This window comes from Siniperca chuatsi, linkage group LG6 (genome assembly GCF_020085105.1).
Source record: "Siniperca chuatsi isolate FFG_IHB_CAS linkage group LG6, ASM2008510v1, whole genome shotgun sequence".
Classification (NCBI taxonomy): domain Eukaryota; kingdom Metazoa; phylum Chordata; class Actinopteri; order Centrarchiformes; family Sinipercidae; genus Siniperca; species Siniperca chuatsi.
The window spans coordinates 30344136-30358256 of NC_058047.1; the positions used below are offsets into that span (position 1 = coordinate 30344136).

General features: G+C 40.5%; 1 protein-coding gene across 2 annotated transcripts; it reads right to left on the reverse strand.

Annotated features, from left to right (window-relative positions):
* Positions 1 to 463: 463 nt before the first annotated feature.
* On the reverse strand, positions 464 to 13691 carry dohh (deoxyhypusine hydroxylase/monooxygenase). Of its 2 annotated transcripts, none has more exons than XM_044199608.1 (6): positions 13544 to 13691; positions 11890 to 11999; positions 8427 to 8594; positions 6417 to 6493; positions 3332 to 3587; positions 464 to 2041 (listed from the first exon to the last, which is right to left on the reverse strand). In XM_044199608.1, exons 2-6 carry the CDS (start codon positions 11993 to 11995, stop codon positions 1731 to 1733), a joined length of 918 nt encoding a protein of 305 aa, XP_044055543.1. In that variant the 5' UTR covers positions 11996 to 11999; positions 13544 to 13691; the 3' UTR covers positions 464 to 1730. The 2 variants fall into 2 exon arrangements, with proteins under 2 accessions (XP_044055543.1, XP_044055544.1); XM_044199609.1 differs by lacking the exon at positions 13544 to 13691 and adding an exon at positions 13234 to 13480.
* Positions 13692 to 14121: the final 430 nt, after the last annotated feature.

Genomic DNA, 14121 nt, shown 5'->3' on the forward strand with positions numbered 1-14121 from the left:
TGGTATAACGTCCAGCTGAAAAAAGTTAATATAGGGCAACTGTTATGTCCCACACAGCTGTGAAAGGAAACTGTAAAAAGGTTTGAAGTTCCTTCATAGATGGAGAACAGCAACTTTGGTAGGCTAGGTTTCAGACAGCTATCACAGATTCCAAGGTTTTCATGAAGAAAAAAAAAAAAAAATCATCATAACAGTCATAGAAAGAACTCGAACTACTGCAGCAGTATAATCCACCTCTCCACTGTTCTGCTAGTGTGACAAACTATGGTGAAATACACTGCTTGCATGTTGCTATTCTTCCAAAACATATTCCCTCATTTGGTGTTTTGATGGTGGTGGTAGTGAACGTTGTCTCCAAAAACTTCCATAGGTATTCCATTTGGTTGTGATCTGGTGAATGTGATGGTCATAGAATATGATTTGCATCATTTTCATTCTCAAACAATTCAGTGAGACCCTCATGTCCTGTATGGAAGCATCTGTATTCTGTTAAGTATATGTACAAACAACAATCATGTAATCAGTTACCCCAGGTAGAAAAAGCATCAGTTTTTAGGTGTGCAAATAAAAATCTATACCACACTGCTGTTCAGTGAACTTAATCATAGGACTGAAGAGATAAAGAGGCTTATTGTGAAACAGATCACAGACAACAAAAATGTATACATAATTTTCATTTTACATAAAGTACACACCTGGCAAATGATAAAAGATTAAAATTATAACCTGTTTACTACAGTAATCTAGTAACAAAGCAGCCAGAGGAGCATGAGAGATTGAGGACAATTTTGCACTGTTAATATCTGTAGCAGATTATAGTTTGGAATGAGCTTTCCCTACAATGAGGGCAGTATACCTCCCGACATACTGTAAATCCACAACAGAGAAGTCTTCTCTTAATTAGCTATAGCAGAATGAACTGACATCAGGCCTGATCAACTGTAGCGCCGCCTGGATCAGAACCATTTCTTAAATATAGAACCAGTCCATTTGGTGCTGCCTCATCTCCATTCTATTGGACTGTATGATCACATACAGTTGCCAGACAAAAATAAGAGGAAATAAGGAATAACAAAGAAACATGCCTTCAGAGGAAAAGCCCTTAAACAGAAATAATCAAACTGTCTGTCAGGTCTTCGACCTTCAGCCCAAAACTGACCGGAGAATGTGAATGTGCTGTAGTTTCCACAAAATTCCAAATGATAGCAGAAAAGAATTATATGGCCCGCAGGAAAATAATTTAAAAATACACTTCCAGGTTAATTGTGAAATCAGCCCTGAGCTGTTACACACTCCTCAAACACAGATACAATATGCTGTGTGTTACAGTCTATTGTCATTGGCTGTGTGATGGGAAAAAAAGCATACAGAACATATATTGCAAATTTGCTGTATCTGAATGCAGTGGTATCTTGGAGGGGGAAAGAACACAAAGAACTACTTTGCTCCTCCCTGTCCCCCTACACAGCAACACCCACACCCCCAAAATCTAAGAGCTCACTCCTGCAGCTCACCAAGTCCTGTCCGGTTTGTTTGGGCTTTTACAGTTTCATTTTTGATTTTGGGTGCCAAGTATTTTTCATTTTATAAAGCTTCATCCCAGAGGATCCAATAGTTTTATTGACATAGCACTGAAGTGTCCTGCTGTATAAGGTAATACAATAACACAGAGAGTAAAAGTGTTAAAATGGAGATTTGAGTGAAAGCCCCTTCAGTTGTGACAATGACCTTTAACCCTGTAACCTGACCAGTCCATCTGCATACTGGAACTGGTCACCGTTTTCGTACTCAAGCATATCCAGAGCGACCTCACAGCTCTCCTTGACGACACGTTCTCCGTCTCCACGGTAACGCTGCAGCACAGCCCGACATTCCTCTTTGCCAATGGCGCCAAGAGCCTCTGCCGCCTCATGTCTAACCATGGGGTTCTCGCCAGAACGCTCCAGAGCTGCACGCAGGGCTGGGACTGCTGCCGGGTGCTGCATCTGACCCAGGACATAGCCGATCTCATGACGGAACAGAGCACTGGAGGCCTGGAGGCCTGGAGACAGATATGTTAAAAGAGAGGTTTATTGTAGTGGTCAAACAAGCCAAACACTGCTCTTATTATTACAGGTCTGTTTCACTGCGAAGCTGAAAAGCAGGCTACATGTATGACATACAATTTCCCATCCCATCATTCCAGTTCAAAGTTCAGGTCCCTAGGAGATTTCCAGAGTACACTCAGGTCAGTTTTTATATTTAGGCAAACTACGCATTATGCACTGAATGTAAATGAATTACCAGGGTACTTATGGGCAATATACACTTCATCTCCCAAAAATAATAAAACTATGATAAAATTGCTTTTGATAAGCTAGCTAACGTTACCTTAGCTGTCTGTCACTGAGTATTTGGTCAATTATCTAGCAAACGTTAGCCAACAACCCCAGGTTATCTAGCTATCAAATTGGTAACATTACTGTATCTAACGGGAAAGTTAACAATGTTAGCTAGCTTGCTAACAATTTGTGTTTCCACCAATTTGATCAAATTCCTAAGGCTTTCCCACTGCCAGCCCCACCCGAAATTTTTTCTTCTTCAAAATGGAGAAAGTTTGCATGCCTGCTAACTTGAATTTGAAGGTTACCCTCTGTATGGTGCTGTTTGGTTCAGTAGTTTAAAAACTGTCAAATATCTGTCCTGGATTGTTGGGCAATCTTCTTACTTTTAAGGATGGCAAAAACTGTCAGGACTGTGCAAAGTAACACAGAACCATCATTTATTTTAAGAAAAGTCCCTTCCATTAAAGCCCAAAGGTCTATTAGGAAGACCATTGTTTTATTGATTAGTATTGTTGTAATATAGCACTCCCGCATCATTGTTATTTTTACATGGTTTGACTTTTCATCATCATTTTTATTTACTTTGCACCAGCTTGGCATATTTTCTTACTAACTCTCAGTTCTTTAAGAAGATAGTACTACCCGATAAATTGTTATCTTCCACATTCTTTTCGTAATGAATTTTTTTAACTTCTCAGTAACTGAAATGTTTGACTTCCTTTATATGGTGGTCCAGGACCATAATGCATAGTATGATGGGATTACTTGTCACTGTGAAAAAACAAAAATCTCTCTAAAATGCAGTGCAAAATTCTCAGCAAAAACAACCAGCCTTGATTTTTTCTATTTCACACTGAAACAGGCTGATTATTGTACAAATGTTTCAATTCACAGAGGCCAAAAAATAAAAATGACCAAAAGTTATCAGATGTTAAGTTACAGTTGCGTGGTTTTGTAACAACTGCAGTGATACACATGAAACAATAAGCCATAGTGTTGTATCCTACCATCTCCCAATGCCAGCACAGCCTCCTCGTTACCCAGGTTACGCAGGGCAAACATGGCGCGGTAACGTTCAAAGAGTGGCAGACTCTCATCCAACAGGCTGGAGCGGAGCTCTGACACACTCTTCCTTACTGCTGGAGGGGCCGGGTCTACAGAGCAGTAGGGGTTCTTATCTGTACTTGCATCATCCAACTGTTTCTCTCCTCCACTCTGCAGCCACTCCAACCGACGAACAGCCAACTGACAAGTCTCTGCAACCTGCAGGGAGGCGTTGACATTTACAACAGGTTATATGCCTCATACACAAGTTTTGTTTGCACATTTCAGACATGCATCCCAACACAACCCAATGGAGGAGATCGTAGAAATGTGTGTGATGACATGCATTTGGCTATATTTTTGGAATTATTTTTATATCAAAATTGTGATTTTGGGACAATTTTCACACTGCGTTGTTGTTGTCGTCGTCCCCTAAAAGTATCTGGAGAAACCACGACACCAAAAAACACCCTCAACTGACCCCATGGCGGTGCGAAAACAGCCACTTTTACGTTTTGATCAATAAGTTATCAACCCTATGGGAAAGAAACATTTTTTTTCCACTGGATTGCTTGGTTGATTTCGCATCTTTTTGTGTAGGCCACAGCCATCTTTGCCCATGCAGTTTCCCTCCAGTTTGATTCAAATCCAAAACTCTTCAAATTTGTTTCAATCTTCACCCAATTTTACACATTAAAATGTTTGAACCAAGCCGCACAAGTTATTCCTTTTTGTTATGATATGCTGTTTCATTTTTCCACAATTCATATTCAAAGTTGTGACAATGCAGCCCATTTTACGTCAACCCTCATTAATCACGTTTGCTTTGAGCAATTCCTTGCATGTGTACACATACTTGGTCAATAAAGCTTATTCTCATTCTATCATAACCGAATTTGGTGCACATGTTCACAGGCTCTGAGGTTCGCTGCAAATTCTAGGGTCATTCTGAGCCGCAAGCTCAAGTAGTTTATATCTCATAACCGACAACGTTTTTTTGTGAAATTCACTGGACTACAGTGGGTGGTGTTTATACTTTTTTTTTTTTTTTTTTTTGCAATTCTGCTCTCAAAACATCAAAAATGTGTCAAAAATCACCAGAAGGTCACAGAGGTCAATCATTTTGCAACACATCTTGCAAGATGTGCATAAACTAAACTTTAGTAAATCAATTAACTCCTAAAACTCCTATAGGATAGGTTCAAAGGCTACCAAAATTGATTCAGATTGATAAGATTCTGGAGATGTGGTGTAAAAAGTTTTGAAATATGTCCAAAATTGAGGACGCAGTGACAATAAATGTCTATTAGGATATGTTTGTACAGTACATGGTATATTAACTTGCCAAATGTGTGATCAAACTTTTAATCAGAAAACATTTCTGTATTGATCAAAGTCATGTGTGATTTATTTCAGAGTTTTATCTGTAAATTTGAAACAAAAGACAACCAGTTCAAGCCAGCCCTGGTATTTTGGGTTTAGGCACCGACCATGCACCACAAGGTCCATGGTACGAATCTGGCCGGGGACCTTTGTTGTTTGTCATCCTCATGTTTATGACCTCTGTTCACTCACACGATGATACTTGCTTACATGCTTAAAAAGTAGTTTAATGCATAAATGTCAAATGTTGTGCTTGGAACCCATAAAATGCTAATTGCGGCTTTAATTAAAGCTGGTTGTCTTAACAACTTTAAAGAGTTGAAAGTTTATCATCAGGTGTGATTTTGCCAGCTGAACTGATAATTGTTGCTGGCTAATTTAATCATCTGTTAGTAACATCTGTCAGTTGGCCAAAATACAAAATCAAATTCCTGGTCGTCTGGTTAAGGGGTCCTCCCACTAGCCAATCCAACTGAGATATTCTGGTCCCAGAGGCAGGGAGCCAGAACTCACACCTAGCAGTGCCTTGTTATTTAATCACTGAGGTGATCAACACCCTGCTGATCTGAGCTGAACTGCCTCTGGAGAGAATCCCCACAAATCAAACATGCTATTTGCCACGCTGTAACAGATTCTGTCACTGTGGACAATGCCATTTCACTATTCAGCAGTGCATGAAATCAGCTGTGTGGCCACTATGAGTGTTGCTGAGAGTTTTTCTGTATATATATTTTTATTAAGTAGTAACAATGAAATACCAACCAAGTAAAGTTGTTTCGGTTTTATACTCGCCCCTCACTATTTCCCCTTGCATATTTTTTAATGAGATAGTGAGTCTTTTAATTGTAATTTGGGAGGATAAATAGAGAACAAAAACATGTTGATTCATGCGTGAGATGTGAACCCACAAATGGACTGCATCTTGTAATAGAACTGCTTTTCCCAAGTGCGCACTGATGGAGTGTGAAAAAAGCGTTTTCATCCGTTAGTTGTACCATAGATTCCCAAGATTCGTCCCCAAATGGGAGTACGGCATTAGCGTGTTTTCTGCATGCTGGTGTCTGCAAAACTTGGGCTCTTTTAAAGACATTTTCTTCAGTGAAGGAACACCACGCTCCATCAGCGCTCAGCACTATCAAACCTTCCATTTGGTTACACAAGTCTGCCTCAAACAGTTTCATGGAACTCAATCGTGTTGCTGCGACTAGCAGCTCCATAGCTCGCTTTGACAGTCGGTCAATTGACCCACAAAAATATCCTCACCCTTTGGCGGCCACAGTTTTCGCCCTAAGAGACTGAAATCTGGCACGGAGTTTAAGTGTGTGTGTTTATGCCAACTGATTAAAAGGGGGCATGGGCGTGGCCTATTGCAAAAAGGTGCATAACTTCAAATCGAGACTTGCACAAGATTTTGTTGAAAGTATTGTATTTACTTTTACTGACAGTTAATCAATATTGTCATAGTATACAAAATACTAAAGGAACACAAATTTAGCTGAAATTAAATAGCATCCTTTTAAATTACTCCAGCAAGAAATACCAGCCTACACTCTTGTCTTCCTGTGCATATTTGTTTTATGCAGTTGAAATGACAATCTGTTTTACTGGCTTGATAACACTTAGCCTGTAACTACTGTAACTACCAAGGCAGTGGTATGTTCCTACCTCTATGACAGGATCCTGACTGTACTCTTTCAGTAGGTCCAGAACCACAGGATCACCAATTGCTCCCAGAGCCTCCCCTAAAGACAGACACAGTCAGAGTGACAGACCAACAGACACAGATACAGCATTGTTGCTTCTAGTTCTTGTGCAGCTTAAGTATTTGTATCCTGTGTATTACTGAGGAGTAAATACATACATTTATACATACTGCAATCATCTAAACATTTTCTGCTGAACAAAGGCTGTCTGGCTTATGTCAGGAAAGTAATTTGAGTGTGTGTGCGTGCGTATGGGGGAATGAAGAGCCCGCTCACTACCAAACGCACATATTAAAAGTGCACATGTCCACTCATGCATGTGTACTTTTACGTCTCTTCAGTGCAGTGGAAGCTTCAGTGGACGTTTAAGTCAAAAGCTGTATGTACTTAATGACAATTTCCAGTCGCATTTTGCTTTTAATCGATACACCAACTTTTCCACCTCAGCCAGTCTTTTCCAGTCCATTTCTTTATGCACAAATTGAAAATGCAGATAAAAACAGGTGGATGGAAACCCAACTTCCGACTCAGGTACTGCAGGTAGAGAGGGAAGGGGCTAGTTGGTCTCAGCCTCAAGTCTTCAAGAATTCAACTCATTTTAAGATGCGTGGATAATTCGGCTCAACTACAACATACAGTTAGCGATCGTTTTAAGTTTGTTCGTAACAGTTCACTATCAGCATAACAAGCTCTGTATGGCTGTGTAAAACATACAAGCTGTGGATTAAGAGGGTACAAGGGAGTTGACTGCAGGCAGAGCGGTCGAAGGCATCACATTTCTGCAAGTTTGTGTTGTGCTTGTTCGACAGCTGTTTGATTGATTGCTCATATTGTTTCTCTTACCGGGGGGTTTGTTGCACGGTTTTGTTGTTTCGATGTGGCCTCTGTTCTACTGCCCACTCTATGTGTGTGTGTGTGCGTGCGCACAAACAGACTCCAACAGAGAGAGCAGAGGAGAGAAAGGCAGAGAGGCAAAAATCTCCGCTCAGAACTGGGTTTCAAGTGGTGTCCCTAGTCCGCAGACATGCTCCACATTATCAGACGTAATTAGCAACAATATTCTTATTTATCAGCCGTTCATCCCTTATATTAAGTTACTGAACCCTATATGTTCAAAGTAGCTGTATGGATGTGATAGGAATATCATACATGGCTTAAAATGATAAACTCATTAAAGTGATAAACTCACTCTTAACATTACCTGCGTTGGTCAGTGATAATAACTCCGTCCGGAGTTCGTATGTGGGTAACCCAGTAATAATTACAGCCATAATTACCTATTGTTTTTCATCTTTCATCTACTTGGTCCTCCAGTAATTTAAATCCCGTCTGCAGTGACGTCCTTGTATTTTAATGTGGATGTGAGTTTTTTTCCCATGTGAAGAGCTACTTGTCCTTCTAGTTTTTTTTTTATTTTTTTATTATATATAAACAGATGTACTGACACTGAAGAAAACTTGATGAATGTGATGAGTTCTGAAGCGTCTTTTTTACTATGATGATTTCTATGTAGATTTCTGGAGATGGGAGATAATGATATCCTAGGGAAGTGTAAGCAACACTGAATGAGATCAGTGATATGTGTTTCATGTCAGTGTGTTCAGATTTGAGTTATGACTCCAAAAAAGAATGATTTTTGACTCAAATTCATCTCACGCAGTATCTCTGCCTCACCTCTCCCTCCTCACCTCCCCGGCGGCAGACGCCTTGTTGCATGGACAGTCTTTGTGAAAAAGATTTGAGCTTGAATCAAACTGTTCTATGAATAAATAAGAGTCTGTGCAGTAAACAAACCACCAACCTCCAGATCTGAAATAGTCAGCAACATGTACGTATGTGTTTATGAATTATGTTCAAAGAATCATGAGCATGCCTGTGCATGTAAGTGTGTTGATGTAAAAAGACAAAGACAGAGACAACGTGTTTGGTATTGAGCTGACTGACCCCCCATAGTGTGTGCATGCATGTTTACCTGCTTCATGCCTGACCATCGGTTCCTGCTGTGTATCTTTGAGTACAGCACTTAAAGTGGGTATGGCCCGTCTGTCCTGCATCTGTCCCAGGCAGTAGGCCAGCTCATGCTTCAGCAGGGCAGACTCATCAGTAAAGGCCTTACTGATCCATTCTATAGCTTCAGCACCTGACACACAGGTTATGGCTTAAATCAATTCACACAATACAAGATTCTGCACAGATTTCCTGTTTGAAGTGTTCATCCTGTTTGGTGGATTTGACTACACATCATAACTAACGTAACGTCATAGCAAATGTATATTACTAATATATAACCAAGAGTTCAATTTCTAAACAGTTAACTGCCTATGAGAAACAGTAACATGCAACAGCAAAAGGTTGCCTCTGTCTATGTCTGCATTTCATTACTGAATACATAAAACAGGTCAACAACAAAAGCCTACGCAAGATGTAAACAGTAGAGGACCATCATAATCTCCATTCCTTGTTAGCAGTCTTGATATTTTGTTCATTACTATACATAGGCTGTTACAGTCATTCATACACAATGACTGAGTTATAGATATAGTCGGTATTTATCTGTGTTGTGGATGATTTCATTATACAAACTGTTTTACATTTATCATATAACCAGCCTGTGCATGTAGTATAGGGATTAACACCAATTTTGTTGTCATGTATAACACTATTGAAGCTGAAGAAATGTATTAGAGCATATAATGTATGAAAGTAAAAAAAAAAATAAAATAAATAAATAAATAAATATATAATTGAAACACCCTGGAGACAACAGCATCAGAAACAGGTCTGAAACGGCTGAGACAGGAAAAATCAGGAAGCTTAGGAGCAGGGTTCAAGTTGTTCTACCATGGGTCAGATAGGAAGAGAAACGGAGTAGGAGTTATCCTGAAAGAGGAGTTTGTGAGGAATGTTCTAGAGGTGAAAAGAGTATCAGACAGGTTGATGAGTCTGAAGCTGGAAATTGAAGGAGTGATGTTCAATGTTGTGAGTGGTTATGCCCCACAGGTAGGATGTGAGTTAGAAGAGAAGGAGAAATTCTGGAGTGAGTTAGATGAAGTGATGCAGAGCATCCCCAGAGGTGAGAGAGTGCTGATTGGTGTAGATTTCAATGGGCATGTAGGTGAAGGGAACAGAGGTGATGAGAATGTGATGGGCAGGTTTGGTCTTCAGGACAGGAACGCAGAAGGACAGATGGTGGTAGACTTTGCAAAGAGGATGGAAATGGCTGTAGTGAACGCTTTCTTCCAGAAGAGGCAGAAACATAGGGTGACACATAAGAGCGGAGGTAGAAGCACTCAGGTGGACTACATCTTGTGTAGACGTTGTAATCTGAAAGAGACCAGTGACTGTAAAGTAGTGGTAGGGGAGAGTGTAGCCAGACAACACAGGATGGAAGTGTGTAAAATGTCTCTGGTGGTGAGGAAGATGAAGAGGACAAAGGCAGAGCAGAGAACGAAGTGGTGGAAGTTGAAAAAGGAAGAATGTCGTGTAGTTTTCAGGGAGGAGCTGAGACAGACTCTGGGTGGTCAGGAAGTGCACCCAGATGACTGGACCACTACAGCTAATGTGATCAGGGAGACAAGTAGGAGGGTACTCGGTGTGTCATCTGGAAAGAGGACAAGGAGACTTGGTGGTGGAACGAGGAAGTTCAGGAGTGTATACAGAGAAAGAGGTTAGCTAAGAAGAAGTGGGACACTGAGAGGACTGAAGAGAGTAGACAGGAGTACAGGGAGATGCAGCGTAAGGTGAAGGTAGAGGTGGCAAAGGCCAAACAAAGAGCATATGAGGACTTGTATGCTAGGTTGGACACTAAAGAGGGAGAGGTGGATTTGTACAGGTTGACCAGACAAAGAGATAGAGATGGGAAGGATGTGCAGCAGGTTAGGGTGATTAAAGATAAAGATGGAAACGTATTGACAGGTGCCATGAGTGTGATGGGAAGATGGAAGGAGTACTTTGAAGAGTTGATGAATGAGGAAAATGAAAGAGTAGTGGAAGCTAGGCTAAGGGCAGAGGTGAGCATTTGTGAGCAGCAATATGGTTTCATGCCTAGAAAGAGTACAACAGATGCAGTATTTGCTTTGAGGATGCTGATGGAGAAGTACAGAGAAGGTCATAGGGAGTTGCATTGTGTCTTCGTAGATTTAGAGAAAGCGTATGACAGGGTGCCGAGAGAGGAGCTGTGGTATTGTATGAGGAAGTCTGGAGTGGCAGAGAAATATATGATAGTGTGGTGCAGGACATATATGAGAGCTGTAAGACCGTGGTGAGGTGTGCTGTAGGTGTGACAGAGGAGTTCAAGGTGGAGGTGGGTCTGCATCAAGGATCGGCTCTGAGCCCCTTCTTGTTTGCTCTGATAATGGACAGGCTGACAGATGAGGTTAGACAGGAAACGCCATGGACTATGATGTTTACGGATGACATTGTGATTTGTAGTGAGAGCAGGGAGCAGGTGGAGGAAAATCTAGAGAGATGGAGGTCTGCTCTGGAAAACAGAGGAATGAAGCTTAGCCGCAGTAAGACAGAATACATGTGCGTCAATGAGAGGGACCCAGGTGGAACGGTGAGGTTACAGGGAGCAGAGGTGAAGAAGGTGCAGGACTTTAAGTACTTAGGGTCAACAGTTCAGAGCAATGGAGACTGTGGAAAAGAGGTGAAGAGGCGAGTGCAAGCAGGTTGGAGCGGGTGGAGAAAAGTGTCAGGTGTGTTGTGCGATAAAAGAGTATCAGCAAGAATGAAAGGAAAGGTGTTCGAGACGGTGGTGAGACCAGCAATGTTGTACAGCTTAGAGACAGCGGCACTGAAGAAAAGACGAGAGGTAGAGCTGGAGGTAGCAGAGCTTAAGATGTTGAGGTTCTCTTTGGGAGTGACGAGGACGGACAGGATCAGGAATGAGGACATCAGAGGGACAGCTCATGTTAGATGTTTCGGAGATAAAGTCAGAGAGGCCAGATTGAGGTGGTTTGGACGTGTCCAGAGGAGAGACTGTGAATATATTGGTAGAAGGATGCTGAGGTTGGAGCTGCCAGGCAGGAGGTCTAGAGGAAGACCAAAGAGGAGATTTATGGATGTAGTGAGAGAGGACATGAAGTTAATTGGTGTGAGTGAAGAGGACGCAGAGGACAGGGTTAGATGGAGGCGCATGATTCGCTGTGGCGACCCCTGAAAGGGAACAGCAGAAAGGAAAAGAAGATTCGATATTAATTCTCTTTTTTTGTTTTTCAAATTTTGTCAAATGATTTAAAAATATGTCGCCTCTCACACAGAGTTCCTCCTCTAGGGAGAGGTTTTTTGAATAGAGGAATAAAAAATAAAAAAGGTTTTCATTGATCTTAGCTGCTGTAACTTGTGCTAGGGTCTATTTGTTGTTTATATAATTTCTTATTTTTAAAAACTCGGCATGTTCATGGATGTGTCAATGTTTTGTGGACATGTTGTACCTCCCAGGTTCTTCAGTGTGAATAAGGCTCTGAACCGCCGGGTAAGGTCCAGTCCTGGGTCCACCAGAACCTGTCCTACTGCTGCCACCTGCTCGACACAGGCCATATTGCTAGACAGGGAGAAGGATAGCTGTTTGTATTAGATTTACTGATGTGCAAACTGCATTATGCCCCTGTTCGCTGCTATTATCTAACCAGTTCACTTTAGCTGCTTCTTTAAACCACTCTTCCCTTTAAATATTTTAAGCTGATGTGCTAATTAAAAAAAAAAAAAAATGTAAAGCTGCAAAGATTAGTCGATTAATCCATTGACAGAAACTTTGCAACTATTTTTGTTAACTGATTAACTGTTTAAGTGATTAAAAAAAAAAATCCAAATATTCTTGGACTGTTGCTCGAACAAAACAAGACATTTGATGACATCACCTTCTGCTCTATAAATTGTGATATGCATTATTAACTGTTTTCTGTTATTTAGACAAAATGATTAATCGATTACTCAAAGAAATAATGGGCAGATAAACTAATAATTATTAGCTGCAGCCTTAAATATAGCACTGAAAAGAAAGAAATGTGTCTATCTTTCTCTGCATACGTTTTTTCCCTCTATAGTTATCTGCATGACCACAGCCAGTCAGTTTGACACAGCTTTGAGATACTGCAGTAGAAATGCATTTAAAATGATAAAGCCTACTACACCAGATCAGTGTAAAGGGGTTCATTTCGATTAGTTAATAAAATTAAGTGAGTTATCGACATTAACTGGTGAAAAATGTGAAGGATTAATCCTTTAAGTCATCCATCAAATAACATATCCCAAACATTTTATGAGAAATATATATATATATATATATATATATATATATATATAAATGAGTTTCAAAAACTCAGTAATAGGCAATAGCAAATACAATTCCACTGCACAGCTGCCGTTGCCTATTATTGAGTTTTTGGAGTGTACTTCTATTGGGGAATGTGAACCTGTTGGACTCCGCTAATCAGCACTTGATTATTTAAAAGCACACCAGATGGCAATTAAGCAAAGAGCGAACCTGATAAAGCGAAATGCCTAGCTCGCTCCTTTTTGTTTTTTGTGTGATCTGTTAATAAAATAGTGTCTATCCTAGTATCCTGGTGTGCGCTGGACTATTTGGTTTTTTGGTTTACTGTCGTTTTCTCAGCACCAGATGGCACCCAGGAGAGAAGCACTGCTGTGCACGGGTTATCTTCAGCTTTATATTTAAAAGGATATTTTCATATAATCACTAAAACAAATATTCAAAAAATACTCGTCTCGGTCAATGGGAGAGCTACAGCAAGGTACCATGTCTGGCTGACACTTACTGTGGTGTATTCTACTGTATATTCGATGATGAAGTATTAGGAATCTAGTTTCATCCTGTCAATAGCCCACAGAGCTCCAGCTCACATAACCAGCCACGTTCCAGGCTACAGTCTTCGTCATGTTAGCAGCTGTAATGTGTTATAAGAGGCTGACTAGGCTGAAGCTAACTATTAACTTCCTTCGTAAAACCTTCACCTAACTCCATCTTAAAATTCCTCATCCCTAACTGCTATACAATAAAGAATTCACAAATACCAATACACGACGGTAAAGAGAGCAAAACTTCGCGGCGAAACATAGCCTACTAACCTTCAGGGTCTGTTGGTTCTATTCCACACAGCTAACTAAGGACTGAGCTGCTGCCTGCCGCTGCACGCGCTAGAGGCAGCCATGGCTTCTTCTTCTTCGTAAAGTTTTATGGCGGTTGGCAACCAACGTTATGGTGCATTACCGCCACCAACTGTGGTAATGAGCGTTGATCGGGACTCTAACTATACATTCGCTAATGATTAAATAAAAGAAAATAAACTGAAAAAAATAAATAAACACACCATAGTTATATTCTCTTTATCAAATTTGTTCTCCTAAGATAATGAAACAACTACAGATAACACTTCTTTGTAAAATATCTCGTAAATCAAACCTCATCTTTATTTCTTTAAGGTTCAGTGACAGTTCTCTTCTCTCAGCATCATATTTTGGACAGTAAATCATAACATGTTCTACAGTTTCTTCTTGATCACAGAATGAGCATCTTCCAGTATTATGTTTTCCTATTTTACATAATGTATTGTTTAATCCTGTATGACCAAAACGTAGCCTGGATATTATTGTTTCGTCTTTCCCGGTTCTCCCGTTTTCCTCATCACAGCTACTTTTCTTTGAAT